Source organism: Ciconia boyciana, chromosome 1 (assembly GCF_034638445.1).
Source record: "Ciconia boyciana chromosome 1, ASM3463844v1, whole genome shotgun sequence".
Classification (NCBI taxonomy): Eukaryota; Metazoa; Chordata; class Aves; order Ciconiiformes; family Ciconiidae; genus Ciconia; species Ciconia boyciana.
Window position 1 is genome coordinate 193,730,234 of NC_132934.1, and position 25,193 is coordinate 193,755,426.

The window sequence follows — 25,193 nt, forward strand, 5'->3', positions numbered from 1 at the left end:
CAGTGGCTTCAACATATTATATGCTAAGCCACTGTCATATTTTTGAAAACATAATGAAATAGGTCACTTTTAAAGATGGATTTTTACTGGACACTCTTAGTACACAAAAGAACTCAAGAGAAAATTGTACTACCAGTGAAAAATTTATTAATGACAAAACAGAGGCAGAGATTGATGATATCAAAATCAATTAAACAGGACAGAACTGAGGCTAAGGCATAAAGTGCCTTTTATAAAAGTAGCCTGATATGTCAGATAAAGGAAAGCAACAGAGAGAAATATAAGGCAGTAAGGAGCAGATTATCACAGAATTGACTCAGAAATATGATTTTACAAGCAATGTTTTGAAGAGAACTGACAGGAACCAGATTGCATCTGTCAAAGCCAAAAAGCAAGATTCAAAAAATTTTTTAAGGTTTTGTGGCAATTACACAACTCTATATATACATACTTCAGAGTGGCTGAAACTATTTTTCCTACTGCAACTACTGTTTCCTCCCATACAAAGGTCTAGGCATGTAGTTTCTCCCCCTGGATGCCCATTACTCTATACTGTTTTGTTCTGCTTCTATCTAGACTATCATCTCATTCCCAGTATACTTTTTGTCATAGCTTTTTGTTTGTTTGTTTGCTTGTTCGTTTTCTCTCCATTTCTCTCTTTTTTTTCCTCCCTTTTATTTTTTGGTCTACAGAGTCTTCTCCCATGATTTTACTTTCCACTCCTCTCTTTCACTCTCAGTTTGTTGTCACTTTCTACCAAAAGCTCTGCTGTAACACATCTCTTCCCATGAATCTTCTCCAATCTCTTAAAATACTGAAAGCATTTTTCTGCCTGAATCACCACATCTCTTATTGTCACCTTCCTCTTGCTGGACTAGACTGTAATTTACCTTTTATAAAATGTTCTTACACAGTCTTCTTCACAAACTCATACCAAAACACTAGCTCATAAAATTCATGAGCAAGAAACCCTACTTTAACTTCCAGAAATCTGACTTAGCCTTATCTATCAACTTCACTGGCATAATCTTTTCCCTTAGGATTTTTCATCCTTTATTTTGTACCCAAAAATATCTCTCTAAGGATCACTATGACTTTATAATCCCCATAGCTATAATCTTTTACTGTCTCTATACACACTTATTTTCAAATATTTATTTTGGGTTTCCATATGCAGCCCTATTCAATCTCATCACGTTATTTCTTTTTTCCCTTTTCTGAGCTTTAAACTTTCCCCATGTCTGCCTCCCTCTCACTTCTATTGTCTCCTCCCACTAGTGATTGCTTTTCTTTGCTGGTCACTCCTATTTAAATAATATTTCAAATACCTGTCTAGGTGTGCCCCCATCTTTAAATTCTCCTTTTGTTGTTTTAACCTTCTTGCCATCAGCAATCTCTTCCCTGGAAAGCACTGTTTTTCCTCTTCTTTTCTGCTTTCTATTCTCACATATATCGTTTGCTCTAACAAACGTAATTTGCCAGGTCTATTTTGCAAGGCCATCAAGGCAGAGACCTTGTTCTCTCGCTCTTTTAGGGCAGAAAAGAAAGAGAGAAAGAACACCTACAGTATTACATAAACAACAGTAGTAAAAATGCCTAGTACAGGAAATGAATACTCCTTGGTGTGTTGTACATTCAGCCTGTAAGCAGACTTTCAGACCTAAGGATTTGCTGACTAGCAAGAGGGGATCTTTTGTTGAATAGCAGCCAAAATTAATAGATAAACATGCAAATAAAACCACTGTTTTTAATATACTTCAAGGCAACAAAGAAGCACATGTGAACCATAAAATGAATTCACAGTACATGAATAATTTAGCAACATTCAAAAGGAGTACAGTGATCACCCCATATAGGAGTGTAATCAACGCTCAGTTTCCCACGGGTTAAGAAGTATATCCTGAACTCAGACACATGAATTCTTCCCTTCTGAGCAGAAAAACAGGACATGTCTAAGGGAAGCTGAGATGAGTGAAAACTCAGATCTCTAGCTTTGTGCAGCTCTGCTTTACTTGGTTGTGTGTGAAACATGCTTAGAATACATCTTAAGTGACAGATTTTTACTGGAAGAATGTAGTTTAAGTTCAGTAATTACACAGTGACTCAATTTTTCATTAATTTGGGTTTCTCTGTGAAAGCTTAAGTCTCTCATCAACACTCCTTTTTCCGTAGTTCATTGTCTTAACACACAAACTTAATTCAGATTCATTCTATCTTTGAAGTGCGGTCCCCTTCCCTAGATCTGGTTTTGAGGATAGGACTAAACATGAGGTTTCCAGAATTGAAATAGCAGTTTGAAGTTAGAATCTACATTTTTACATTTCTGAAAACTGTAAGTTATTAATTCACTGAGAAGCATAGTTCATTTGCATAAAATATTGCTTCATACTGCTTTAATATAAAACTGGTTCTATAATTCTCCTCTCAATCTCACACAGTTTAATGTGCTTTTTACAAAAGGTTTTTCTTTAATGTTGTATATACCTGTCCCTAGCTGAAAATAATTCATTAATATATGAGTACTATCAGCTTTCTGTATTGTCTAGAGACTTTTTTTTAGATGGATTTAGTTTTAGATGGATTTTCTTCATTGTATGTGTCCTCCACAGTTTTGTGTCTAAATATATTTCAGATTGTTTAGGTAGGAAGGAATCACTACAAATGAGTATACACAGTATACCTAGAGTATTTCTGAGATTTTAAGGTAGGGAAGAACAATGAGATTTTGATAGAAAGGTACCTTCATTAAAAAATTAGAAATAGTGGTAAATGACAGAAGAGATGCTGTAGATAAAGATATTAATGAAAACCAGGATCCAGAAATACTTACAATACGAACAAGCCAAGCCAATGTAGAAGTAGATGTAGAGTAGTGGGTGTTGTAATGATAAGGTGGAGACTGATCATCTTCCCATGTCTCATACCGTTCTGCATAGAAGACTGCTCTCTTTGGGTTCAAAGCACCAATAGGCTACAAAGGGATAAGAGGTCAAATAAATTATCAACTGAAGGGCGGTATGTCTGATATGTCATAGGTTAATTCTGCATTAAGATTCACTACATAGGAGACTCTGAATCCAAACTCATTCCATGCTGTTATAATCCCTTCAGACTGCTGTAATCTTAGAATTTATTTTCAAAGGCTTTGTGCACTAAAAGTCTTATGACTTTCCTTATTTTAATTGACAAATATAAGTGATCCACATCTGCAAACTTTCAAGACCTTCTTGAAGTATGAGTTGTTTCCCAATTAATTCAGTAACATTGTTCTGGAAATAGACTTCTAAAACTGCATTTTAAATGCATTGAGGCCAAACTAATATTTCTGTTGCTGTCATTCACCATAATCACACAGCTAATGAAAACTGACTTTTGCTCACACAGGATACTTTGTAATGCACAGTTCATGATGAAAAGATTTCACGCGGAACTGCTGATGGTGTCTGGTGATCCTAAGCAGAAATACTTAAAAAACCATGCGTAGTCCTGCAGGACTGGATCTACTTTCTGACTGAACAAAGCCAGGCTTTACTGAGCAAAACAAACAAGCTTTGTACTTAAAAACAATAGAATTCGGAAATTATTCACAAATTCAAACTCCATTCTGAGCATACTTAACAGACAATCTATACAAATCAGGTAAAAACCAAAAGAAATGTAAGACAGTAGTAGGAACTGTTGGTTTTGATGTGTCTACTTAGGGGATACATGCTTTTCTATGATTTTTTTTTTATTCTGCTTTATCTCACAATTTTTTTTCAAAATGTATTTGTTACTGTGTGATGTAAAAGTCACTGGGATAAAGAAAATACAACAGAAAGTAGACAAAATTATGAAATATATAAGTGGTCTATTATATAAAAATATAATCTGTTTTTCCAGATGAGATAGTAGTAGTGTATTTACTACCTATCTGCAAAGAATCTTCAGATTTTAGCTTTTGTATTAAAATTAACCAAACACACAGAGTTTAATACTTAGAGGAGAGCACACTTCCACAACAAATAATTGTATAAACTTATTATAAATGATTACTTTATTTGTATTAATCAAAAATTAAGAGTTAGAATTTATATCATTAAGGGAATTACAACTTGAAAACAAACATATACTCAAGGACTTTGACCCTTTTCAAAATGCTAACAGGTATTCTTGCATTTCATTCCACAGCACAGTTTTTCTACTGAGTTAAAATCCATTTGGAATGGATTTAAAGTCCTTTGGAATGGAAATGCTAGTACGAGGTCAAATCAGTGTGTTTCACTACACTACATACATAACTGAACAATTTTAAAGCTACAAGTATTTTATTCCTTCAGCACTGCTATGTTTTTTGAGATGGCTGTTAAAAAGGCTGACATAGAACACACCGTTTTCCAATTTTACATATTAGAGCCTGTTTTTAAATACCAGTGTTTGATGAACACTTACATTTTAAAACATTATGATTTCAGTATTTTTCACGTGAAACACTCTGGATGCTTAATACTTTGCTGTGTCATGGAGATGTTAATAGCTTTCTCATATGTGTAAAACGTATGCGTAATCCCTAAGGATCAGTGTTATCTGATGCAGATCACACTGCAAGACCTCACAAAACATTCTTGGAAGAGAAGTATAAGCCATTCCCTAACGCTTTCCAGGCTTGTTTCCCAACTACTGGAAAAACAAACAAAAAAAAAATATTTGCATTTTTGTTATATTCAGTTTCCTTACGCTGTCAGGAAACACACTGGCATGATTATAGGCTATAAGTTGCCAATATAGAAAAATGGTTGTTCAACCACTTTCTTGAGAGAGTAACTTATTAAAAGACATTCTTTTCCTATTAGACTGACAAACTGTGCAGATATATGTGCACTTTGCTAAATTATATCAAGGCTCTGGGTTGCTTTGGGGACTGCATGGGACCTGCTGATATCACCCTCATCAAGGTACTGTGCATCCACTTCTCTGGCAGAACAAATTCCAGTCCCCAACTGCACATTTCAAAAGATAAAGCAGTAATTCACACCCTAGTCTGTTAACAGGAAACGTTCACCCCCTCTGAGAAGGAAACACAAAATAGCAGACAAATTGGTGAGATCGTATTTTGTAATGGAAAAACACCCTGAGAATATCTCTTCCCTCCACTGTGAAGGTGCATCTTACCCTACGCTGCAGTGAATTCTGAGGCTATGGAAGACAGAGGCGTCATCTGTCACAATATTATTGCATATATATGTTTGAAGACATAGTAGAGAAGGGATATGGTGATTAATGCAAGACTGAAAACCAAAACTCCGGGCCTTTCAAAATATATTTGAAGCTGATCAGATGTCTTTCATCAAATAAGCTATGTGTTTTCATTCTTCACTGTAAATTGATTACAGTAACAAGAACTGTGAAGCATAGCCGATGCTCAAAAATAATTACAAGGTATTTTAGTTTATAGACTAGCAAAATTTTAATGACGGTTTAACCCATAGCTTTAAATAACTCTTTTTTTTTTTAAATATATATATATTGTTGTATTTAACGAAAAAGGTACTTTCTCTCAAGAACTTGACAATAATTTTCCAAAGTCATATAAAACACTAATGCAAACACACCGTCATGTTTTCTAGGTTCTTCAGGGAGAAGTGTTATTTCAATTTAAAAGATAAAAGATAGAAGGTTGTAAGATGGTGCATTCCCATTTTCATGTAAAAATGCCTGCACAAGTAGCTAAAATAATCTACTTTCAGAAGACACATGTTCAATTTATTAAATGATAAACCTAAAAAGCTGTATTCTGAAGATTACCTTCATCCTCATCAATATTCTTTTCAGAGTCAGAATCCATTTGTCTTTCAATTACTTTAGGATTCATTTGAAGAAAAATGCTGAAATGCACAAAATATCTGCTGAATAAAATGGACTCTTTAAGTGAAATAGCATGAGAGTCATCTCTCTTCTTGCATAGTAGGGAAATTTTCATGTGAAAATCTCTGGGAAGAATCTTTTCTGGGAATTACCCTTCCTTGCCCCAGAGAGAAGGAAAGAAAGAAAGAAACAAGGAGGTGAGGTAGAGCTTGTCTTCAGCTAGAAAGTCTCACCTCGACCTCTCGGGACAGATGCTGGATTGGATGAACTAGTGATCTGGATGGACCTCTGGGATTCAGGAGATATATGTTCATTTCTGTCCTTCCACAAAGATTTCTAGTGTTCCCAGGTAAACTGCTTAGGTATGCCTATAGCTTGCAAGACAAAGGTGTGCTAGAAATCCCTGAGCTAGCTCTAGAGGGGCTGGCGTGCAAACACAGCACCATTTATGCAGAGATGACAACTCAAATCTCAGAAGTAGTGCAGCTGTGTCAATGTCGCACTGCACAAGGAGGAGAGCTGGGAGCTGCACCATGCTCATACAACTCTGCAGCTCCTGGTTCGGTGTTACATCAGTTATCTCTGGCCTGTGGTGAAGAAATACAAGGAACTTCTGATCCCACTTTTCTCCTTTTCTGTGCAGTAATGGAGACCCCTATGTGAACCACTTCTCTGCACATTAACAGAAAGGACTTAAATCTCCCCTGGTGTAGGAAACCATACACATTGAAAATGCTAACGGAAAGTGCTCAAATCTCTCTTTTTTTTGTTGTGTAATTCAAAAACTTGCTGATTAACCACAAATATATTAGCCCGTGTGTACCAAATGACCAGGAATTTTCTGAAAGTGAAAACTTCCGTAAATAAAATAGCATGGAGTAAATTCCAAGAGGTCTGCCCCTGGCTTCCTTAGTGGTTTTTTAATGTCCACGTGGCAAAATGCTGTTACCCAAAGAAATGGTAACAGTTCTAACTTTCAGTAAAGACATGCATTTTCTGTAAAGACTTTAAATCTCAGTTGTACAAACTAGCAGCTAACCCAGTTTTACTCTGATGAGGCATGTGTCCTGCTGCATGACAAGTTCTACAGTAATGGTAGTCTCTCACATTTCTTGTGAAATGTGTCAGGTATATGGAATTTTGGTCACTTTTCCATAGTGTTACAGTGCCATTCTCAGTCCAGAAAGTCAACTACTATGGTTTTAATGTGATACCATGGCTATAAAATGGAGATCAATTTTATTTATGGATCTATCCCTGTATCTTCACGTAATGGAAGAAAACAATTTTATTTCCATTTCAGTGAGATTCTACTGCTGTGCAAACTAGTTAAAATTACTTGCACAAACAATACAAAGGCAAAGCTCAATCCATGTACTATGTCTCAGTCTAGTACCTTAACCATAAGACTAGTACAGAAACTGAATTTGAGTCAAACAAATTGTTCTGAACATTAAATAAAAAGTTCTTTCTATAATGTTTTATAAAATGCTTTTTCCAAACACACTATATGTCTTTTTATTAAAAAAAGCCCTCTGTAAGGACCCATATCAAGTAGTATTAACTTTTCATAAAATGATTTTATAAGGTATTTTTTACTCCAACCAAGCAGAACAACTCACTGTATGACAATGCATATTCAGCCACTTCACTTCTGATGTACAAAAGCTGTTGTTTGAGTTTATTTTATGCTTCTTTTTCCATCTAAAAATAACGTAAGTATTTATTTTAACATTAAAAACACACTGCTATTCATGTCATTCTTTTTTATCTGGCTAATCTCTTCTGACATCTGGCCTTTGAACCAGTGTATTGTCAATACATCTAGTGTTTATATCCACTGGACATGTTATGTTAGTTCATGTAATATTCACCGTTTTGCCAGCTATCTTCGTAGAACTACATTCTCTCATGACAGCAGAACTGAACATAGCATCCTATTTATCCGTCCACTGAAATATTCTCCTTATCTTGACTCTAATTCATGCAGCAGCTACCTTATCTGTTTATCTCTTTTTTTGTAATGTACTGCGCAAAATTGTAGCTGGGTACAAAAGAAATCTTGAGTGTGGCTTTATTTGGCTCTGGCTGAATACAGACTGAGCTTTTCCCCACTGCTTGCTTTTTTATTTAAAAAAACACCAAACAACAACCTTTAAGTAGGACATCCTAGGATAGTACTTTAAAGTTTAAAATAAATTTTAATTTTATCCAAATTTGCTTTTCTTCAGCATATCAATATCAACATTATCAAATACAAGAGTTCTGGCAGATACAAAGTATCAGGGTTTCACTCAGTAAATGAACTTTTTATTTAAGAAAAGAAATTGTTTAATTGTGTGGCTTAAGCCAAATAAGAATCAAACTAATTTTTCTTCTGATGGTAGAGTTGTGTGTGGTAAAGAGAGAAGTTTAAGTTACAGAAACTGATTTCATTTTTCCAGTGAGAGTGGCTCTTGCTAAGCCCATAAACTCCATTCCATGGCATACACATTTTTGGAAGTATTAAGTGTGGTTTGCCTTGAAATATTCACACTTCGATGCGTTCATTTGCATTATTACATTTAGAAGCCTTGGGGCTTTATCACTTCCTTTTCTTGAAATGGCACAGTAATAAGGAAAAGTGGTTATGCTTATCACCACCCGTCAGTCAAACACCTTCTATATTAACAAAATATAATTTTTTCCACTCAATGAATGGGCGTGTGATGTCTCATGCACATGTCAATATTAGTATTACTTTGCCTGGTGAAGAAATCATTTTATTTAACAGGATGTATGACTAGAAGTAAATGAGGAGAAATTCCCATTTACACTTTAATGAGCAGGGACAATGCAGCATGTCAAATCCATGCATTCACTATAATTTAGGAGTAAAAGTCATAGAATTTTGCACAAACAAACCATACCACATTTTAAATATGTTGAAATCCCCCAAAACTCAGTGTACAGTGTACACATTTTCCGTACTAATGTTTAATACCATAGGTATTCTTCCAAGGGAAATCTCAATAAAGAAGAAAATAAGCAGGTCACATGGTGGTTTGATAGTGAAAAGATAATCTATGTATCTATGACAGCCTCTTTCATTAGCTTTTCATCCTGTCAAACAATAAATATAACCTTTAACCTTGTATATGTAATGAATAAAACTTGAGCCTACACTGTCTAATCAAATGAGAGGTCCAATATATCCTGTTGTTACGGCACCTTCAGTGCCCATGGGCCCTGGTTTTCAATCTCAAATTATATATAAAAGGAAAAAAAAGCCTTGATAGGGGAATTTCCAAACACTTCAAAGAAAAAGGGCAGAGGAATTTTCAGACTAATATTTAAATATAATTGTTCCGAGGGAATAAGCAACATTTGGATGTAGAAGTACCACAGTAAGAAGCGCTACATAAAAACAGAATAAAATGGAATGGACGGAAAGGACAAGTTACATGTTCAAGACGGCTTTGCAGAAATGTAAATATTTAAGTTTGAGCTAAATGCAAAAGGCATATGTTTTACTCTGTCACTGACATCATAAGCAAGCCAAACACATCTAATTTCATTTCCACAAAACATATGAATTGCTTTTGTCGTGAATGTTCACTTAGGAGTTGTGATATCGCAAAGGTGGTGTATCATATTTTATACAGAAAGCCTAGGAATCAAAGGTTACAAAATTTCAAAAGAAGTACTGTCAATTATCATAACTGACACTGGAGCTTTGTATGAACTTCGTGCAATAATACACAAATTAATTATTTTTAAAAAGTTAGATTTAGCATCTACATTTAGCAACTACCAAAACTTAAACCAACAAAACAAAGCAGGATAGGTGGTTTCGCTTTTAATTTCATTGCTTTTGTGGGCTTTTACCACATATGTAATAGTGTTAGAATTCTAAATCATTTCAAAGGATTGTTTGAGTGGTATTAATTACTGAATATTAAGGACAGAGGCTTTGTGAAACCTAAGAAGGGCAAACTTGCAGGAAGACAGAAGGTCAGGAACTGACAAAGGAGATTTTATCCATCAACAGCTTAGCTGGAGGTTCTGATTTGCCATCAAATCTGCAGGAACATTTCTCCATTGCAGGGTAAAATCTGACAGAAGGAAGTGGCTTCTCAAGGAAAGGATACTGTGTGTGACTGCCCCAGAGGTCTGGCTGAGGCTTGATGGCACACCCTGGTTCAATAATGTGAACAATAAATCACTAACTCCTGCTTTTAAGCGGTAGGCTACTCAGGATTCACCTCCCTAACAAGGAAAGAAGGGACTTGCTTACAGATACAGGACAGTATCGAAAATGAAAACAGAATTGCCAAGGAAATACTTCAGATACATTCTGATCTTGAAGATTTTTACTGATAATGCACAAATTGAAACAGGATGCAAGTAATGCATAACAGCCAAAGTGTACAAAGTAAGGCATTTCACATTAACTGGCCACTGCCTTTTACAAAAAATCATTAATCTATTTTTCCTTTTAAAACCATTGTGAAATTAAACCTATCAGATGTTATTATAATAAACACTGGAAAAATTTGACAATTACACCCCTTTTATCCTGAGGGAACCCACAACACTTTACAGATTGCACATGTGTTTTCTCACACATCCATGGGATAAATGCAGCCCAGATCTTGCCAGAAAGGAAAGACCATTCTCCTTAACTAGTTCTGTGTAGGCTTTTTTTTAGTGGTCAGAAACCTAGCTTTTCCAGAGGACACCACTGGTAGCTTTTGAATAAGAGAATGGAGTTATCACATTGGGTAAGAAAAGGTCGTCAGGTAAAATACTGCTGTGCACATTGCACAGATTCTTGAAGAAACATAAATAACCAGGGACTTGATTTTACATTTCCTTTCATGGTAGAGCACTACTAGGCGTGCGGTCATACTTAATAAGCTATACAAGCACTAATTCCATAATGAGTCTTTACCAACTCATGAGGAAAACCTATCTATTCAACTATCGTGCTACTTCCTGTAGCAATTACATACTTTAATAGGCTGCCATAAAAATTTGGATTCAACCAAAACTAAGTACCTAATGAAGGACTCATGAGATGCTGTCTAATCTTGTTGCACTTCACCACACACAGTGCTATCAATACTAGAAAGGAGTGAGTCTGAGAGATTTTGAAAAGTGTAAGCATCTTAGTGAAAGGTTTATCACTATAAGGAATTATAAAACAGAAATATTTTTATACATGCTAGGGAAGAAGCCAGTGCAAGATGATCACTGGTCTTTATTTAACTCATGTATGTGGATTTTCTTTTATTGCTCCTGGCACAGATTAGAACGGTGTTATAGAATTGAAAAACACATTTGTGGAACATGCCTATAATATTGTGAACAGTCAGAAGTTTTACATAATGTAAGAAGAGTCTCAACCAATTTGTTTACATTTGAGGCATACTGTGAGTGTAGTTTAATTTCTGGGTTTATTTACTTATTTATTTATCTAAGAAAATAGGGAGAGGAAACTTAGGTGTCTCTTTCTGCTATTATGCAATCAAGTCTTACTCAAATTATTTTGGAAGTCTCACAAAAGCAGGCTTCCAGGAACAGTTACAATACATCTGGAAGTACTGCAAGCACGTTCTTTCCAACAGGGAGATGAGACTGTGAGATACCGAGGGTGAGATCTCTCTGTTGCTGCCCAGGATGTGTGCTTGCAGGAAGAGGAGGAAAGACAAGCGGACTTAAAGGCAGAAGCTCCAGAAACTCTCACCCCTGACCAGCAGCAGAAGGGAAAGCAGGGGCTGCAGCACAGGGCTGCAGAACAGACCTTGGGGGTAATTTTCTTCTCTCCAGCCTCATTCCTTAAGTCAGCGAGTGACAGCCTCCTGCAGTTTTGAGCCTCACTCAACTTGTATGAGCAACTTCTCCCTCCTGGCTGAGGAACTGTGGCAAGGATGCAAGAAAGCTGTCATGCCCAGACAACAGGAACCTCAACCTGGGGATGTTCTTTTTTTGATAGGAACTTTCTTTTTTTGGTAGGAACCAGGAAAGATACTTCCCACAACTCAGTTTCAAACCCTGTTTTTTGTCTTTATTCCAGCTGGCCAAAAGTAGAGCCCCTCCATATGCTTCTGCTATGCTTGGCCAGGACACACCTTCTCTCCAGCCTGTTGACACAATTGGAGTACCAGAGCTGGGTATAGATGACAGTCTGGTGCTATTAGAGAAAAAAATACTAGGAACTGTATTATTATAAAGCACTAACTGCCCAAGTCTGGTTGGAGGACAAAAACCACAAACAATGACAGGGACCAGATACTCCAGGATCTTAAATACAAAATACTTGTTTACTGAATAATTATTAAACCAAAAGGAGGTGCTACTATTATATTACTCGTCTAGTCACTGCAAAACAAAGTGAAAAATTAGTCCAAGCTTTTTATTTCCAAAGGATCAGCTTTCATAAACTAAGGGAGATAATTAGTGAGATCAAGTGGTCTGATGCATTCTTGATCCGTAAGTCAGAAGATAAGGAGGAGTTGCAGGTTTGGAGCCAGATCAGTCAGGGACACGGAAGTAGCACAGTGTAGAGATTCAGTATAAAATGATTCTAAAATAGTCTATTTCAGACTTTTCTGACTTTAAGATAAAGACCTAACTTAACCAGACTATAACTATAAAATAAAATCTCCTCCTAAAAGGCTGGCTGACTGTCTTTAACAGAATTGAAGCATACCTTTGAAAGATCCCTGAAGTTGCCTGGAAGGGTCAGGTCTAACTCTTCAGATTCATAGTTTGTTAAAACCCATGGAAATACAGGGTATTGGTTCAGATCATTGTACGTTCGTCCTAGTAAGAAAGAAAGTGTTTTAAGAATTAGGAAATAGTGTCCACTTCTCCAGCTGAAAAACAATCCAGCGGTTACTTTTGTTGCATCACATGTTCCCAATTCCCACCACTTGACAGAATCAGATATAAATCTTCCAGACAAAAGTAGCCATTTAGATGCACTTATCTGGAATCAGAAGTCAACGCAGAAATCAGCATAATATAAAGAGCATAGTATCTTTCAAAATCAGCTAAAACACACCATATGCCAATAAACACTTTCTTTTTTATTTCCATGAAGCTATTTTCATGGCATGAATGTTGAAATTTAAAACCACTAGACTATTATTTTCCTAGCAACTATATGCAGTATCATTAGCTGGCAAAGATTATATGAGAGTCCAACAGCAAGGGGCTAAATTTGAGGTGTGCAAATCTAGGTCTATCCTAGATAGACTATATTAATCCATTATTCCCCATGGCTCTTTTTCACTTGAAGAAGTGGTGAAATCTCACTGCAATAATGGAATCAAAGTGGAGGAATTCATGTTTGCTTTAAGACTATTTCATAACCATTTTGAAAATTAAAAAACATTTTCTCCTCTCTAAAAGACAGAGCTGACTGCCCCAGGCCACTCTCTCCAAACATAATGAAAGAAACATTGCTAGCATCCCAGCAGCTCAAACATGCAAAAACCATATTTAGATACAGTTTCAAAAGAACAATCTGCAGCTGAAGTGAACTGAAACTTATGAATTCATCACCAGGAAAAGTGTGTTTGGGAAAGGCTGTTATTTCTGTGTCAGCTGGTATTTAGTAGTATCTAACATTTCAGTGATAAGACATATGAAGTTCCTCAGTACAGAACCATCCACCATATCGATTTACTGAGAACTACACAATATGCAACATGAGTCTTAAAAAACAAAATCAGGTCATAAATATATGTGTGTGTGTTTATATAATATAATTAGCAGACTGAAATAACCCAGGTTAACAATTCCCAGTCCTGCAGCAGATTTACAGCCCTGTCTCACTAACTGCTTCCTTCCAGATTCTGGACAGATTCCTGGGGTACAAAACCTGGCACAGGAAAACACAGGCTTCCTTGTTCTGAGTAGCATTTGCAATTCTCCACAAAAATCAGCTCTGCTTTAATGAAACGTGAAACTTTCACTGCTCTACAAACACCTTGTTTTTTCAATAGAAGTTGATGAACAAGAAGCATGTTTCTATTTTGTACATACTTTCACTGAAAACAGGAAAAGTGCATATTGTTAACAACTGTGTGTCCTCATTTTTACATTTTGAACACATACATGCTCACAAGAGTATAAAAAAAATAATTTAGGTACAAATACAACTTTGTTAGTAAAGCAATACCAGCACTGTGTGCCACACACAAATAAAGATGGATAGAAACAAAACCCCTTCTTTAGTATCAATGATGAATTAATGCAAAACCATTCTTGGACAGAATGAGAATTTATCAAAGAATGAAATCAGGAAATATACCAGAATCTATCTGTGTGAGGGAGGAAAAGGAAAGGTATTCTCTGGTAGAATATTAATTGTTTTAGGGTTTTTGGGGGGGTCTATATGTCTTGAACTAAGACAACTGCCTCATTTTCCACATCTGTCAAATCAGAGTATTATTTTACTCTTTGGCAAGGGATTAATTACACACGATTTGTAAAGTTGCTTGAGATTGTAAAATTTAAGGTTCTATAAAATATGGCCTTTATAAAACTATACCTTTATACAATAAATGTTTTTCTCACCATCAGAATCCTCAATTAAGTTAACAGAAGAGTGTGCAAAAGCTTCCACAAAAGAAAGACATTTGTGCTTATGTAGACAGAAGACTAAAAGAAATCTGAGATTCAGGAAGAGAATGACTGAGGTGACTGCAGTCTATTACAAAGCATAAACAAAAATGATGATTCTTCAGAATCAAAAGTTTTGTGGAAAAGAGTTCACAGTAATGAAGACCTTCAATTGAAAACATTTCTAGAAACATTTGGAAAGGTAAGAATATTCTTTCGCAAAATTTTGAAAGGAAATTTAGGGTTATCCAGAATGACTTTGTATTTCAAAATTGAGATTTTATTTAATTTTGATATTAAATTCATTTCAATTACAATATTCAGTCAACAAGATTTTGATGTTTTGTTCCTATTCCACATGGGAAAATCATAAATATGTGAATAGAGCAAGAAAAAAACAATCCCGAGCTTAGCTGCTGTGCATGAGTTCTCCTTTGCTGTGTGGTTTTGATAGGTTACTTATAGTATGGACACATGAACAAATTATCATGTGGAATTAGCTCCATGTCAGGACACTGCAGTAACTCTTGTGTGCATTTTTTTACCCCACAATGAGAAATAATTTGAAGCAGTTTATCTCTCAGCTTAGGTAGGACAAGTTACAAACAGTGGAGCCTTAGTGATTATGTATTTGGTAAATATAACCATAGTCTTGTGGAAAAATAAACAAAATATTTACTTCTTTCCTACTTCAATATTTATAAAACACATTTTATTTATTAAGATATTAGCTACTAAGAATAGCTATTAATTTGTTTAGTAAAAAAGTTAGTGATTTATTTTTCTGTATGCAACAATTTTCTTTTAATATCAACAAATAAAAATGACCATAAGAAGATGAACCATAATTTAAATTGTGAAAGGAGACCAAACCCACACAATGAGATAAGACCACACATCCATGCTTATCTGAGTGCAGGACAGTGATCTAGGCCTATAATGGGATTACAAATCCCTCATTCTAAACATGCATAAATATTAGTGGTTTAACTTTATTAGGAATGCTTTCTTGATCAGTTCTGGCTTCACAATGATTATTTTCAGAGTAAAGTCAGCAGATGAATATATTTAGCCATCTCATCAATTGTCTGGTGCTTCCAGCAAGAATTATTTGGTTCTTTCTTTAGCTAAATATAAAACATAAACCTGTACTGCTATTGGTAGTTCGTATACCTTTTCAGAAGCTTCAGATTTCCCCCAAGTAGGCTTACAGAGATTAATATTAAAGGCTGAATATTAAATATCGCAAGCCTATGACACTAATCTACTTGAACAATAAAACTGAGGCATAGTAAATGAGATCTCAGAAATACTGGATATGTTTCTTCATTAAAAAAAAACTTTTTAATTAAACCATCCAATTTAATGTTTTTATATGGCACTTTAGTTTTGAAGGTAAAGTGAGCTAGAGACAGCTGACAAAGAAATTATAACTGCAATTCCTTGGTGAAAATGTTAATGACAGCAAAATATTGTTTAATTAGATGATTGCAGCATCTGGATTAACACTCTTTAAGAGCGATGTTCCTGTGCTTGTCTGCTTCTTCACACTTTACAGACATTTTGTCATCTCTAGGTCATTAGGAAAGAATTTTTAATGATTTTTCTAGAAGCAAGTAGTTCGAGTTACATCTAATTAGATGACAATAATAAGCCCAACACATGCAGTAGCTAAATATATACATAATTAACCAGTGAGGGCTTGTACATCACAGAGTAAAAAAGTGGAAAATGCTAAACAGGCAAAAAAAAAGAGGGAGGGGGAAGAAGTTCGTCTGAATTTATTACCTGACTGAAGATGTCATTTTTTTCCACAAACCTTTAAAAATAATCCCTTTCCACTACAAGAAATGATTTACAGAAATTATGGATATAATTATTCTCCACTTCTTTTAAAAGCTGTGGCAGGTAGGATTTAAAAGAATTAAAATTCCAATAAATACAGATGCAAACACACATTTAATATGCTGCAATTTGAAAAGAAAAAAAACCAGCAGAAATCAGTTAAATACTGAGAAATAGATTTGAAAACTAGACTTCTAACTAAAATAATGGGCACTGCAACCATATTACAAAATGACTTCTTGTTCCCACTCCTCTTGATTCCTTTTGCTGTGGTGGGATTACTTTTAAGTACTTTTTTCAATAGCCTTGTAACTGAGAACAGTAAAAATTACTTGTTCCCTATATCACCCAGAGGGTTCAGCTGACATACAGGCTGATCACATGCAATATAGACTTTTCCTATGCACCTGAAGAAAGGACAATTAGTATAATCATAGCTGCTTCCAAGCCTTCAGAGCCAAAGGATCCCTGAGAAGGAAATAGGTAGGAGAAGGGGGAAGGTGGCCAGGAAGGCTTATGTCTACACAACCAGGACAAAAACCAGGGGCACGGAGAGTATAACACTGAGACCGATTGATAAGTAGCAGAGTGCAGTGTTTACCTTTGGGAGAAAAACCCAGAGGTGTAAACACGATGAAATATGCTCGAGTCAGAAAAGAGGGCAAGAAAGAGGTGAGGACCTTGGAAACAGAATAGGGAGGCGAGAAAATAGTTGGCTAGAGGGACAGAGAAACAGGTTGAAACAAGACTTTAGAGAGTTTTGAAAATGGAGAGTGATTTTGAATTGAAATTGCAATGAGTCATCAGGCCAGTGCAAGTGATGGTAATCATATATCCTTGGATAGGAGATGATCTAGAAAGAGAGAATGATGATAGCTGAAGTAGATAGTTATTAAGTCCTGAGTACAGATCACAACAGAAACAAACTAAAAATGAAGCCAAGCAATGTTTCAGAGGTGGTAACAGGGTGATATAAAGATTAAAAAAAAAAGTTTCATAGAAAGATGGATTTTTTCCAAGGGAACACTTCAGTATTTCAAACATTGATTAAGAACTTATAGAATAGCCAGGGGCCATGCCTGTCAGGACAGATATATTGGCAAACCAGGGAGAGATTTAAGGAGAGATTCGTATATTTATTTCAGTGGTTCTGTTTTACAGAGACCAACCAGTCTATGTAATTAACAGTATTAACAAGCAGGCAAAGGACTTCTTGTGGGAAAGGACCCCGTTGCATGTCACAAATGAAAGAAATTAGTTGGTGTCAGAAGCCTGACTTCTGAACGTCTCTCTTCCAAGGCTGCTGTTTCTTGAATAATTTCAGAAAAGGATCACAAGAAAACATGTGTGATTTCTTACTGTTTTCTAAAGGGCTAGACGCTAATTAAGCATCATCGTAAGAAGAAAGGAAGCTACAAAGAATTGGCAAAAAGTGTAGTAAACCACTTTGTTAGTGGACCTCTATTTATTTGGAAGAGAAGAAAAAACAATGAAGGGACCTACGTATCACTTACCAGCAGATAATCCACATTTCTTAAGTGCCAAACCTCCACGTTTCTTAAGTGACTAAGCTACGGCTCAGATATGCTGAATATGCCAGTAGGAGCTAAATGGCAACACGAATAAAAAAATATTGATGCACATATTTCTCGATGGCTAAAAACAATTATATTGTTAGAAAAGAAGATGCTGCTTAAACAAACAGTTATACTCTAAAACTAGGCTATCACTGCCTACATGAACCATTAGTGGCAAAGTTGTATCTTTTAAGGAAATATTTCCTATGGGATCTCATTACAAAAGAGTATAATTAAAAATGTATTTGGAAATTGGATTTCCAAAGAAGAAAGAAAAGAAAATACATGTCTTATCTTTACGTGGCCAAGGAGATCATGAATATATTTAATACTCTATCCTTGTGTACAAAATAGAAAAACCTGTATTTTCTTCTGACTGCCGAGGGTCCTGTCTACAGTGCATATAAGAATTTGCTTCTGTTTAACACAGATGTATCTGGACAGTTATCAGTTCAGTGTTATCAAAACAAGGGCAACATATAGTAGAGGTACTTTGCTTCCAGTACGGTATTACTGGTAGAGATATTAATTTTTTATTGCTTCATCAGAAAACGCCTATTTGTTGTAAAGGAAATATTTTGGAGAAATACCTTTCAACAGAAGATTTACAGAAATATAGGCACAGCTGTAAAAGCAGTGGTGTCATTCAGGCTGCCTCATAGCTCTTGACCCTGCAGTTTCCCAGTCTCAGGCCCTGGCAGTACAATGCCATGCAATGGTGAAGCCAGGAAACAGCTTGGGGATATGAGAACTTCTAGGCTTTCTAACATATATTTATGTTTTGAAGCTTTCTCCACTGTCATTGGACTTGGAGCTCACATGCGCTCCACTGTGGGTGGGTTTCTGGCTTGCCAGGAACTTTATGATGAGATTCTTTGCAATACCCCCAAGTTCTTCATGAGTTTTTGGAAATCAGCTTCCTAGCTGAAGTGCAGACTTTATTAGAACTACAAAACCAGGTTGATCTTCCAAAAAATAACTTTGGGGGATTTTGCTTCTGTCAAAAAGTTGGAAAACTTTAGGGTTTGTTCCAAACTGGAATAAAAAGTTCATTGTCATGTGTAGAGTTGCCTGTTGGGTTTCAGTCCATTTTAACTCTCTTACATTGTTTTCAGAAAAGGTTTTGTGTGTGTGTGTGTCGTTGGCAGGGAGTTCAGCTATCGAGGGTAAATTTTATTCTAATTTTCAAAAAAACATCACAAGTTTCTATGAGAGTGCATCAGTGAGTGCAGACATTATAAAGACATTAGCAACTAAAATCTCTATCTATGTTCATAGAGACTATGAATCTTAAAAATCTTCAAAAAAATGAAGAAGCAGAAATAGAAAGCACATTATACAGCAATGTAATCATGCTTTCTTACAAGCTCTTTGCATTGAAGGCCATCCTAACATGCAATAGTCATAGCTGATGTCAGCAGGACCCTTTATTTCACTAATCCTGCTGGAACACCATCAGATGTGACAGCACTCTTGCTGATTGGGAAAGCACCCAAGAATCTCAGCTGCTTTTAGACATGCCTCCAAAATCTTTTATGAGATCAGACAGTGATACTTTCTTCCCAACCTAACATGATGACTGTTACTCCTCTTGGAAAATGAAAACAGAACAGAAAATATATCGATTGGTAAGGACCCATTAGCAAAAGCCAAGCAATGCAGATGGGTTTGAAATAAATATCACAGTAAGGGATATTCTTTGTGACAAGGAAAAAGTCTTCAACTGTTACTCAACACCTTGCTCACATCTTAGAATGAGTATGCATGGGTATCAATTTTTATTTAACCAATACTGGTCACTTCCAAAACTTATAAAAATCAGCATATTGGCTCTCCTTCAGAAAACATATATTTGTTGATCCATGTGACATCAAACCATCATTAAAAAGAATGACTTTACAAAATAAGTCAGTCAATACAAGATGGAGACCAAGAGTTAGGCTGAATTTCTTCTAGAGACTCAAATTTACCTCCCTCTCTTTCAGGGAATATAGTCTTTACCTAAATTTGAATTTGAATTTGATCACACGCTGCTGAACGACTTCATAAGATGGTAGTTAATGCTGTGAAAATGAGCACGTGAGCTTATACAATTAACAACAATGAGATTACATGAACAAATAAGATTTACCAGTAAGAGACTGACACCAAAAAATCTGCCAGAAATTAAGTGCTTTGAGTCAGAGAGAGACACTACTAAGGTACTGACCAAGCTGCTGTAAGCTTTTCCAAATACAATACAAGCTCATAGACACAAAAAAAGATAGAGTCAGTAATCCTGCAAACCTTGGACATAGCAGGTGGTACCTGGAATGCAAATGTCAGGCCACCCTGTTGTAAAGCAGGTGAATGACACTAGATGACATTAAGAGAAACTTGCCTCATGCAGCCACCCAGGTGTTTGGCTATAAAGCCTGCCTAGCAGTACTAATATCAAACAACAGGTCAAAAACCATTTTTCTTGAGACTTCTGAGATACTCTGAAGGAATCTCTCCATGCTGAAGCTTGTTTACTGATGGATACTTTAGTGTAAGTGTCACTGCAATTCCTAATTGACTTCAGACATAATGTTGTCTTCCAGGTTTGGATGTTTTGCTGATGCACCTAAAAATAAACGACCTTGGAGTTTTAAACTGATTAAAAATGAAAAGTAATTTATCAAAAATTGGCTCAGCTCTTGTCTACTCTCATTTAAAGAGTTTAGACACACTGCTTACAGAAGAAATGAATACATAAGAAGGAAATTACAAGTGAAGGACAGTTCTGTCGATAACATATTGGACAAGGACTGAGGGGACATAGGCTAACTTCCCAGCTCTCCAGTAAACCCTCTAAGTTCGGGTGAGGTGGTCAGGGAGCCTGCGAGGCTCTGCCTGCATTTCCTCATCACCAGAAGGGCAGCGGATATGCGAGAGACGTGGAGTGGCTGGAGGCAGGCCAGTGTCCAGAAGCAGGATAGCGGCATTCTTGTGGCGCTGCGCCAGAGGTAATAAACACTCAGCAGGGCTTCTTCCTTCAGCAGAGATCTGCAGACTGTGGCTGTAGTGCTTGGGAACCAAGCTGGTGAGCCTGCATTGGTCTGCACCATATGGACTTTCCAGCCCAGGTCTCCGGTAGCTTCAGGGACTCTGCTTTGTGCTCCACTGCACAAGGTAAACATGCCCTCAGATTTCCAACTGTTCAGTGGTAGCACTTCTGTATCACACTGGGATAATTTGATGACACATTTATTAATGTCCATAAGACTGGATGCACAGACGATGACTACCATATAAGCACAAAGGCAAAAGCCTAAAGGTTCAAAGCAAGTGAGTTTGACAGCTCCTGAATTCTGCCACTGCCCTACTGGGAAGAACGTAGTGACTGTCCTCAGACTGGTCAGCATAACAGGTGCCACCTTTGGGTTTCACACTTACATTTGTCTTATGTCTGGCCTGAGGTTAACCTCAAGCATAAAAGTCAGGGCCAGGTAAAGATGAGAGTTGTAACACTGGCGTATAAAGTGATGCCTGGTGGAATTTAATTTGGGTTTCAAATTAAAGCTCACTGGAGTGAAATGTCTGAGGAAGGCTCTCCGCAGGCAGGTTCATAAGCAGCATGTGTGCTACAGGCAGGAATCCTAATAGTAGACAACCTCCTGGAAATCTTTGTATATGGTGTAGAACGCTGCTGCTTTTTACATTTAAAATTACCGCAGGAGTTAACACATAGAAAAGGGAAAGGTGAAAGGAATAATGCCATCGTGAATGTTTAATTAATGACAATTGCCAGAAAAGCTCTTCTTTTGCCAATAACGAATGGATGTCTATGGCAGTTTTTTCTCATTTTAAATACCTAATCTGATATTATATTTCAGCTCAAAGAACTAAACGAGAAAAGATGCTGTAATCTAATCATACCACAATCCAGGTGACATCTGTACTAGGCAGAATACTGTTGTTATTCTGCTGTCTAGTTGCTGTTGCTGAGAAAGATGAAGTAGCGAAATTACATTTTCCCATTATTATTTCCAGACACTCTCTGGCAATGGTTTGTTGACTCTAATAAAGCTTCAGACAAAGCTGTCAGCAGAGGAAATGGCAGAAGGGGAGCAAGAAACAGCCTCCACAACAATACATGAATCTAAAGTCTCAGTGATAGGTTGTGCATTTTCTGATAAAATTTAATGTGTGTGTTTCAGAATCTATCATAAAGCTGCATCTGAATTCTAGAGGGATAAATGTATTCTATCAAGTCACAGTGCTTAAGACTTTGACAAACATAAACATATTATGAAGGATTAAAGAGTCAGAAACCTTACCTGCTATAGTGTTGAGGAACATCAAGTATTCAAAGTTAGATATCTCCCGTCTCTGCCAGCGCTGAGTCATGTTGGAGGATTTATAAAGCTGTCGGGGAGTGGCCAGAGAGATTCTCCTAGGAAATACATTTAAAGAATGATTTTTTTTTAAGACCCTCATTAAATGTTAAGATGTAGGGCAATGTTATTAGTGTGATTAATTTCAGATTCTCTCAGAGGCTTTTTTATTTAATGAAGTCAAGAAGACACTATTACGCTTATTTGAGAAATGACTAAAATTAAGATCTGTATTTTATTTTACCAGTACTACAGCACTGTAATAATTCAGAACAATATATTTTGTGTTTTATTTTATTCTGAATCTGGTTAAAAGATTGGAAGTAAAAGAAACTGCAGACCTCCTGGTGCCTGGCTTGTCCAGCAGGAATAAAAGGAATACCATTTCCCTGTTTCAAAAAGATACATTGAGATAAGTTCATTAAGGTGAGTGAGTGATAGATTAAAATGCCATATATTTCCAGGACATGGGTGGAAGATATTTATTCCACAATTTGTGCACCTCCTCCATGGTCAGCTACCCATGATCCCTTCCTATATCCCAGTAAGCTTTGAGATTTCTAGTTACAGCCTGGTTTCTGAAACAAGGTTTATTCAGTTATCTGCTCACGAGTCCATCTGCCTGTCTCTCCATAATAACTTCTGAACTGCATTTCATTCAAATTTGGAAGAAGAGTAGAAGCTTCTAAGATACTCATTTTCCACACATTTTCTAAAACTTACATGACTGGATAAGGGAGAAAGAACCAAACTACTGTGCCAAGGAATAGAAAAGCAGAAAACTTCAGCTCTTCTATATTCAATTTGACAATGTCACAATAACCAAATACCATGTACCAAGATCTAAATTGCCCATAGCATATACTAACCCTGGCTGGTAAAATATAGGGGACTAGGTTCAGTCTAGACTAGTGCATTAAAGGAAAAAATCCATAACAAGCAGAAATCGCCTCACTGCTCACAACTCATTTCTAGAGAAAATAGTCCTTGCTGAAAAAAAGACAAGAAAAATCTTTGGAAGGAGAAAAAAATCATCTCCTCAGATACATAAACTTTTTTTACAGAAACTTAAATCTTATAAATGGATCAAAATAGAGAAAATGTTTATACCTGTTAAAAAAAAAGAGGATCCCTAATGTGTAGCCCATTCATGAATTTAAAAAATATATCTAGTATTTATATAGCTTGTCAAGAGTAAATAGGGACACCCAATGCTTCAGCTTTCAGTTGCACACTGAACACACTAAGTGTACTATTTCTAGACTCTGAATGCTGAGTATTTTCTTAAAAAAGTCATATACAAGGTGTCAAATTGGGCAGCGATTACAAAAATGTGGACCATCTACTTCTAAAGATATATATGCATGTACTTCTACACATGCACTAATCCCTGTTTCCGGAGAAAGGATGAGTACTGGTATGTGATTGGAGTGTATGGTTATCACAATTATATGTCTAAATTGTCAATGTGTAGGTTGTCCACGTCTGCCATACTTAGGCTTACAAATTGGGCATACAAAAATGACCATGCAAGTATAGGAACACTTTCTTCTTTTTTTTTTTTTTAAACTCTGTATGTATCCAAAATAGCAGTACATAAAGTTTTGCCAGCTTGGCTAGCCTTCTTTTACAGTAAACTCTAGGATGCCAATGGTAGATACACTTTACTAGTACACAGGAGACACCACAAAAATTTTTAAAGTTGTTTCTATTACGCTTCTTCTGAACAATTTATCTAAAGAATTATCTGAATGTAATTATAATTTATATTGCATTTTATAGAATAACAATCACTTTTACAGTGGAACTCTCAAAGACATATTTTTCCCAGTAAACTATGACTAATGCTACACACACATTAATAAATATAGAAAATAAAAATACTAAAGAGATCATTAAATTTACAAAGCATTTCTGTCACACACTTTCTGTTCCTCCCATGACAAAACAACATTTATACATCAGTACAGCTTAGTAGCTGCTTTTAGACTTTACCCGCAATCTCCCAGGGAGCCTCAAAAATCTATAAACTGTCAAGTGCTGGACTTCACATTTGAATGTCTGATTTGAGCGAACTCTACAGAAAATCAAAATATACTAAAAAAGCTCCTTATTTACTCTATATCTAAGGTGTTTGAAAGATTCACAGTTATTTCAGCAGAGACTGGAAAAAATTATGCACAATAAATTGGTTCCACACCTGCTTCTTTCAGTTAACACAGGAAGACCCACTGTTTTGTGTTTTGCTAAATCCACCCAACTTTGATCAAGCCATTTCTCTCCTTCGATATGCCATCACCAATACGAAGATGCACAAATGAATGTGCTTCCCTTGCTTCTAGAGAATCGTGAAATACCTACTCAAAATGGAAACTGCAGAAGACCCTCTGATGTACAGGGGGATGATCCAATTTTTCAAGTTTTATATGCTTTAAATATGTTTAGAAAACACTTCATCACATTTTGTTGTGGGAAGGCATGTTATATATCCCTTACATGGAGCGTGACCCACCCCCTTTCACAGTCACTTTTAATTTAGTTAGCTACAATCCAATCTCATACAAAGAATCTTTAAGTATCTTGTCAAAAATGCAGCACCTGTGTGATGTTTTGTGTTGTGTTGCTCCTGTTCAGAAAAAAAAAAGGCTTGGGAAAGTCACTGGCTTCTGACAAGAGACTCTTCGGTATTCACTTTTAATCAAAGCTCTAAAAGGGGTTTTACGCTTTGATGACATCAAATCTTAGTTTTCCTATCCCTTTCCCTTCCCAAATCCAACCTCTGCAACCAGCTATACTGAGATCTGGAAATCCATCACCAAGCTACTGATGTGGAATAAGTGGCAGCACTGAGCTGACGTTGAATATAGTTACCGTACTGGCCAAAATACATGTTTTCTTTCAGCAAAACCTTCATCATTTGTACTTCTTAGCTTTAATAACTGGAGCCATTGTTTTA

The 25,193-nt window shown here is 36.2% G+C and overlaps 1 protein-coding gene across 4 annotated transcripts in view; it reads right to left on the reverse strand.

Annotated features, from left to right (window-relative positions):
- The window catches only part of NBEA (neurobeachin), a 522,877-nt gene that overhangs the window by 80,406 nt on the left and 417,278 nt on the right, over positions 1-25,193 (reverse strand). For all 4 annotated transcript variants that reach the window (XM_072854755.1, XM_072854781.1, XM_072854766.1 and 1 more), the window contains 3 exons: positions 22,181-22,296; positions 12,539-12,651; positions 2,831-2,971 (listed from right to left, as the gene is read on the reverse strand). In XM_072854755.1, coding sequence (XP_072710856.1) covers positions 2,831-2,971; positions 12,539-12,651; positions 22,181-22,296 — 370 coding nt within the window. The remainder of the gene's footprint in view (positions 1-2,830; positions 2,972-12,538; positions 12,652-22,180; positions 22,297-25,193) is intronic.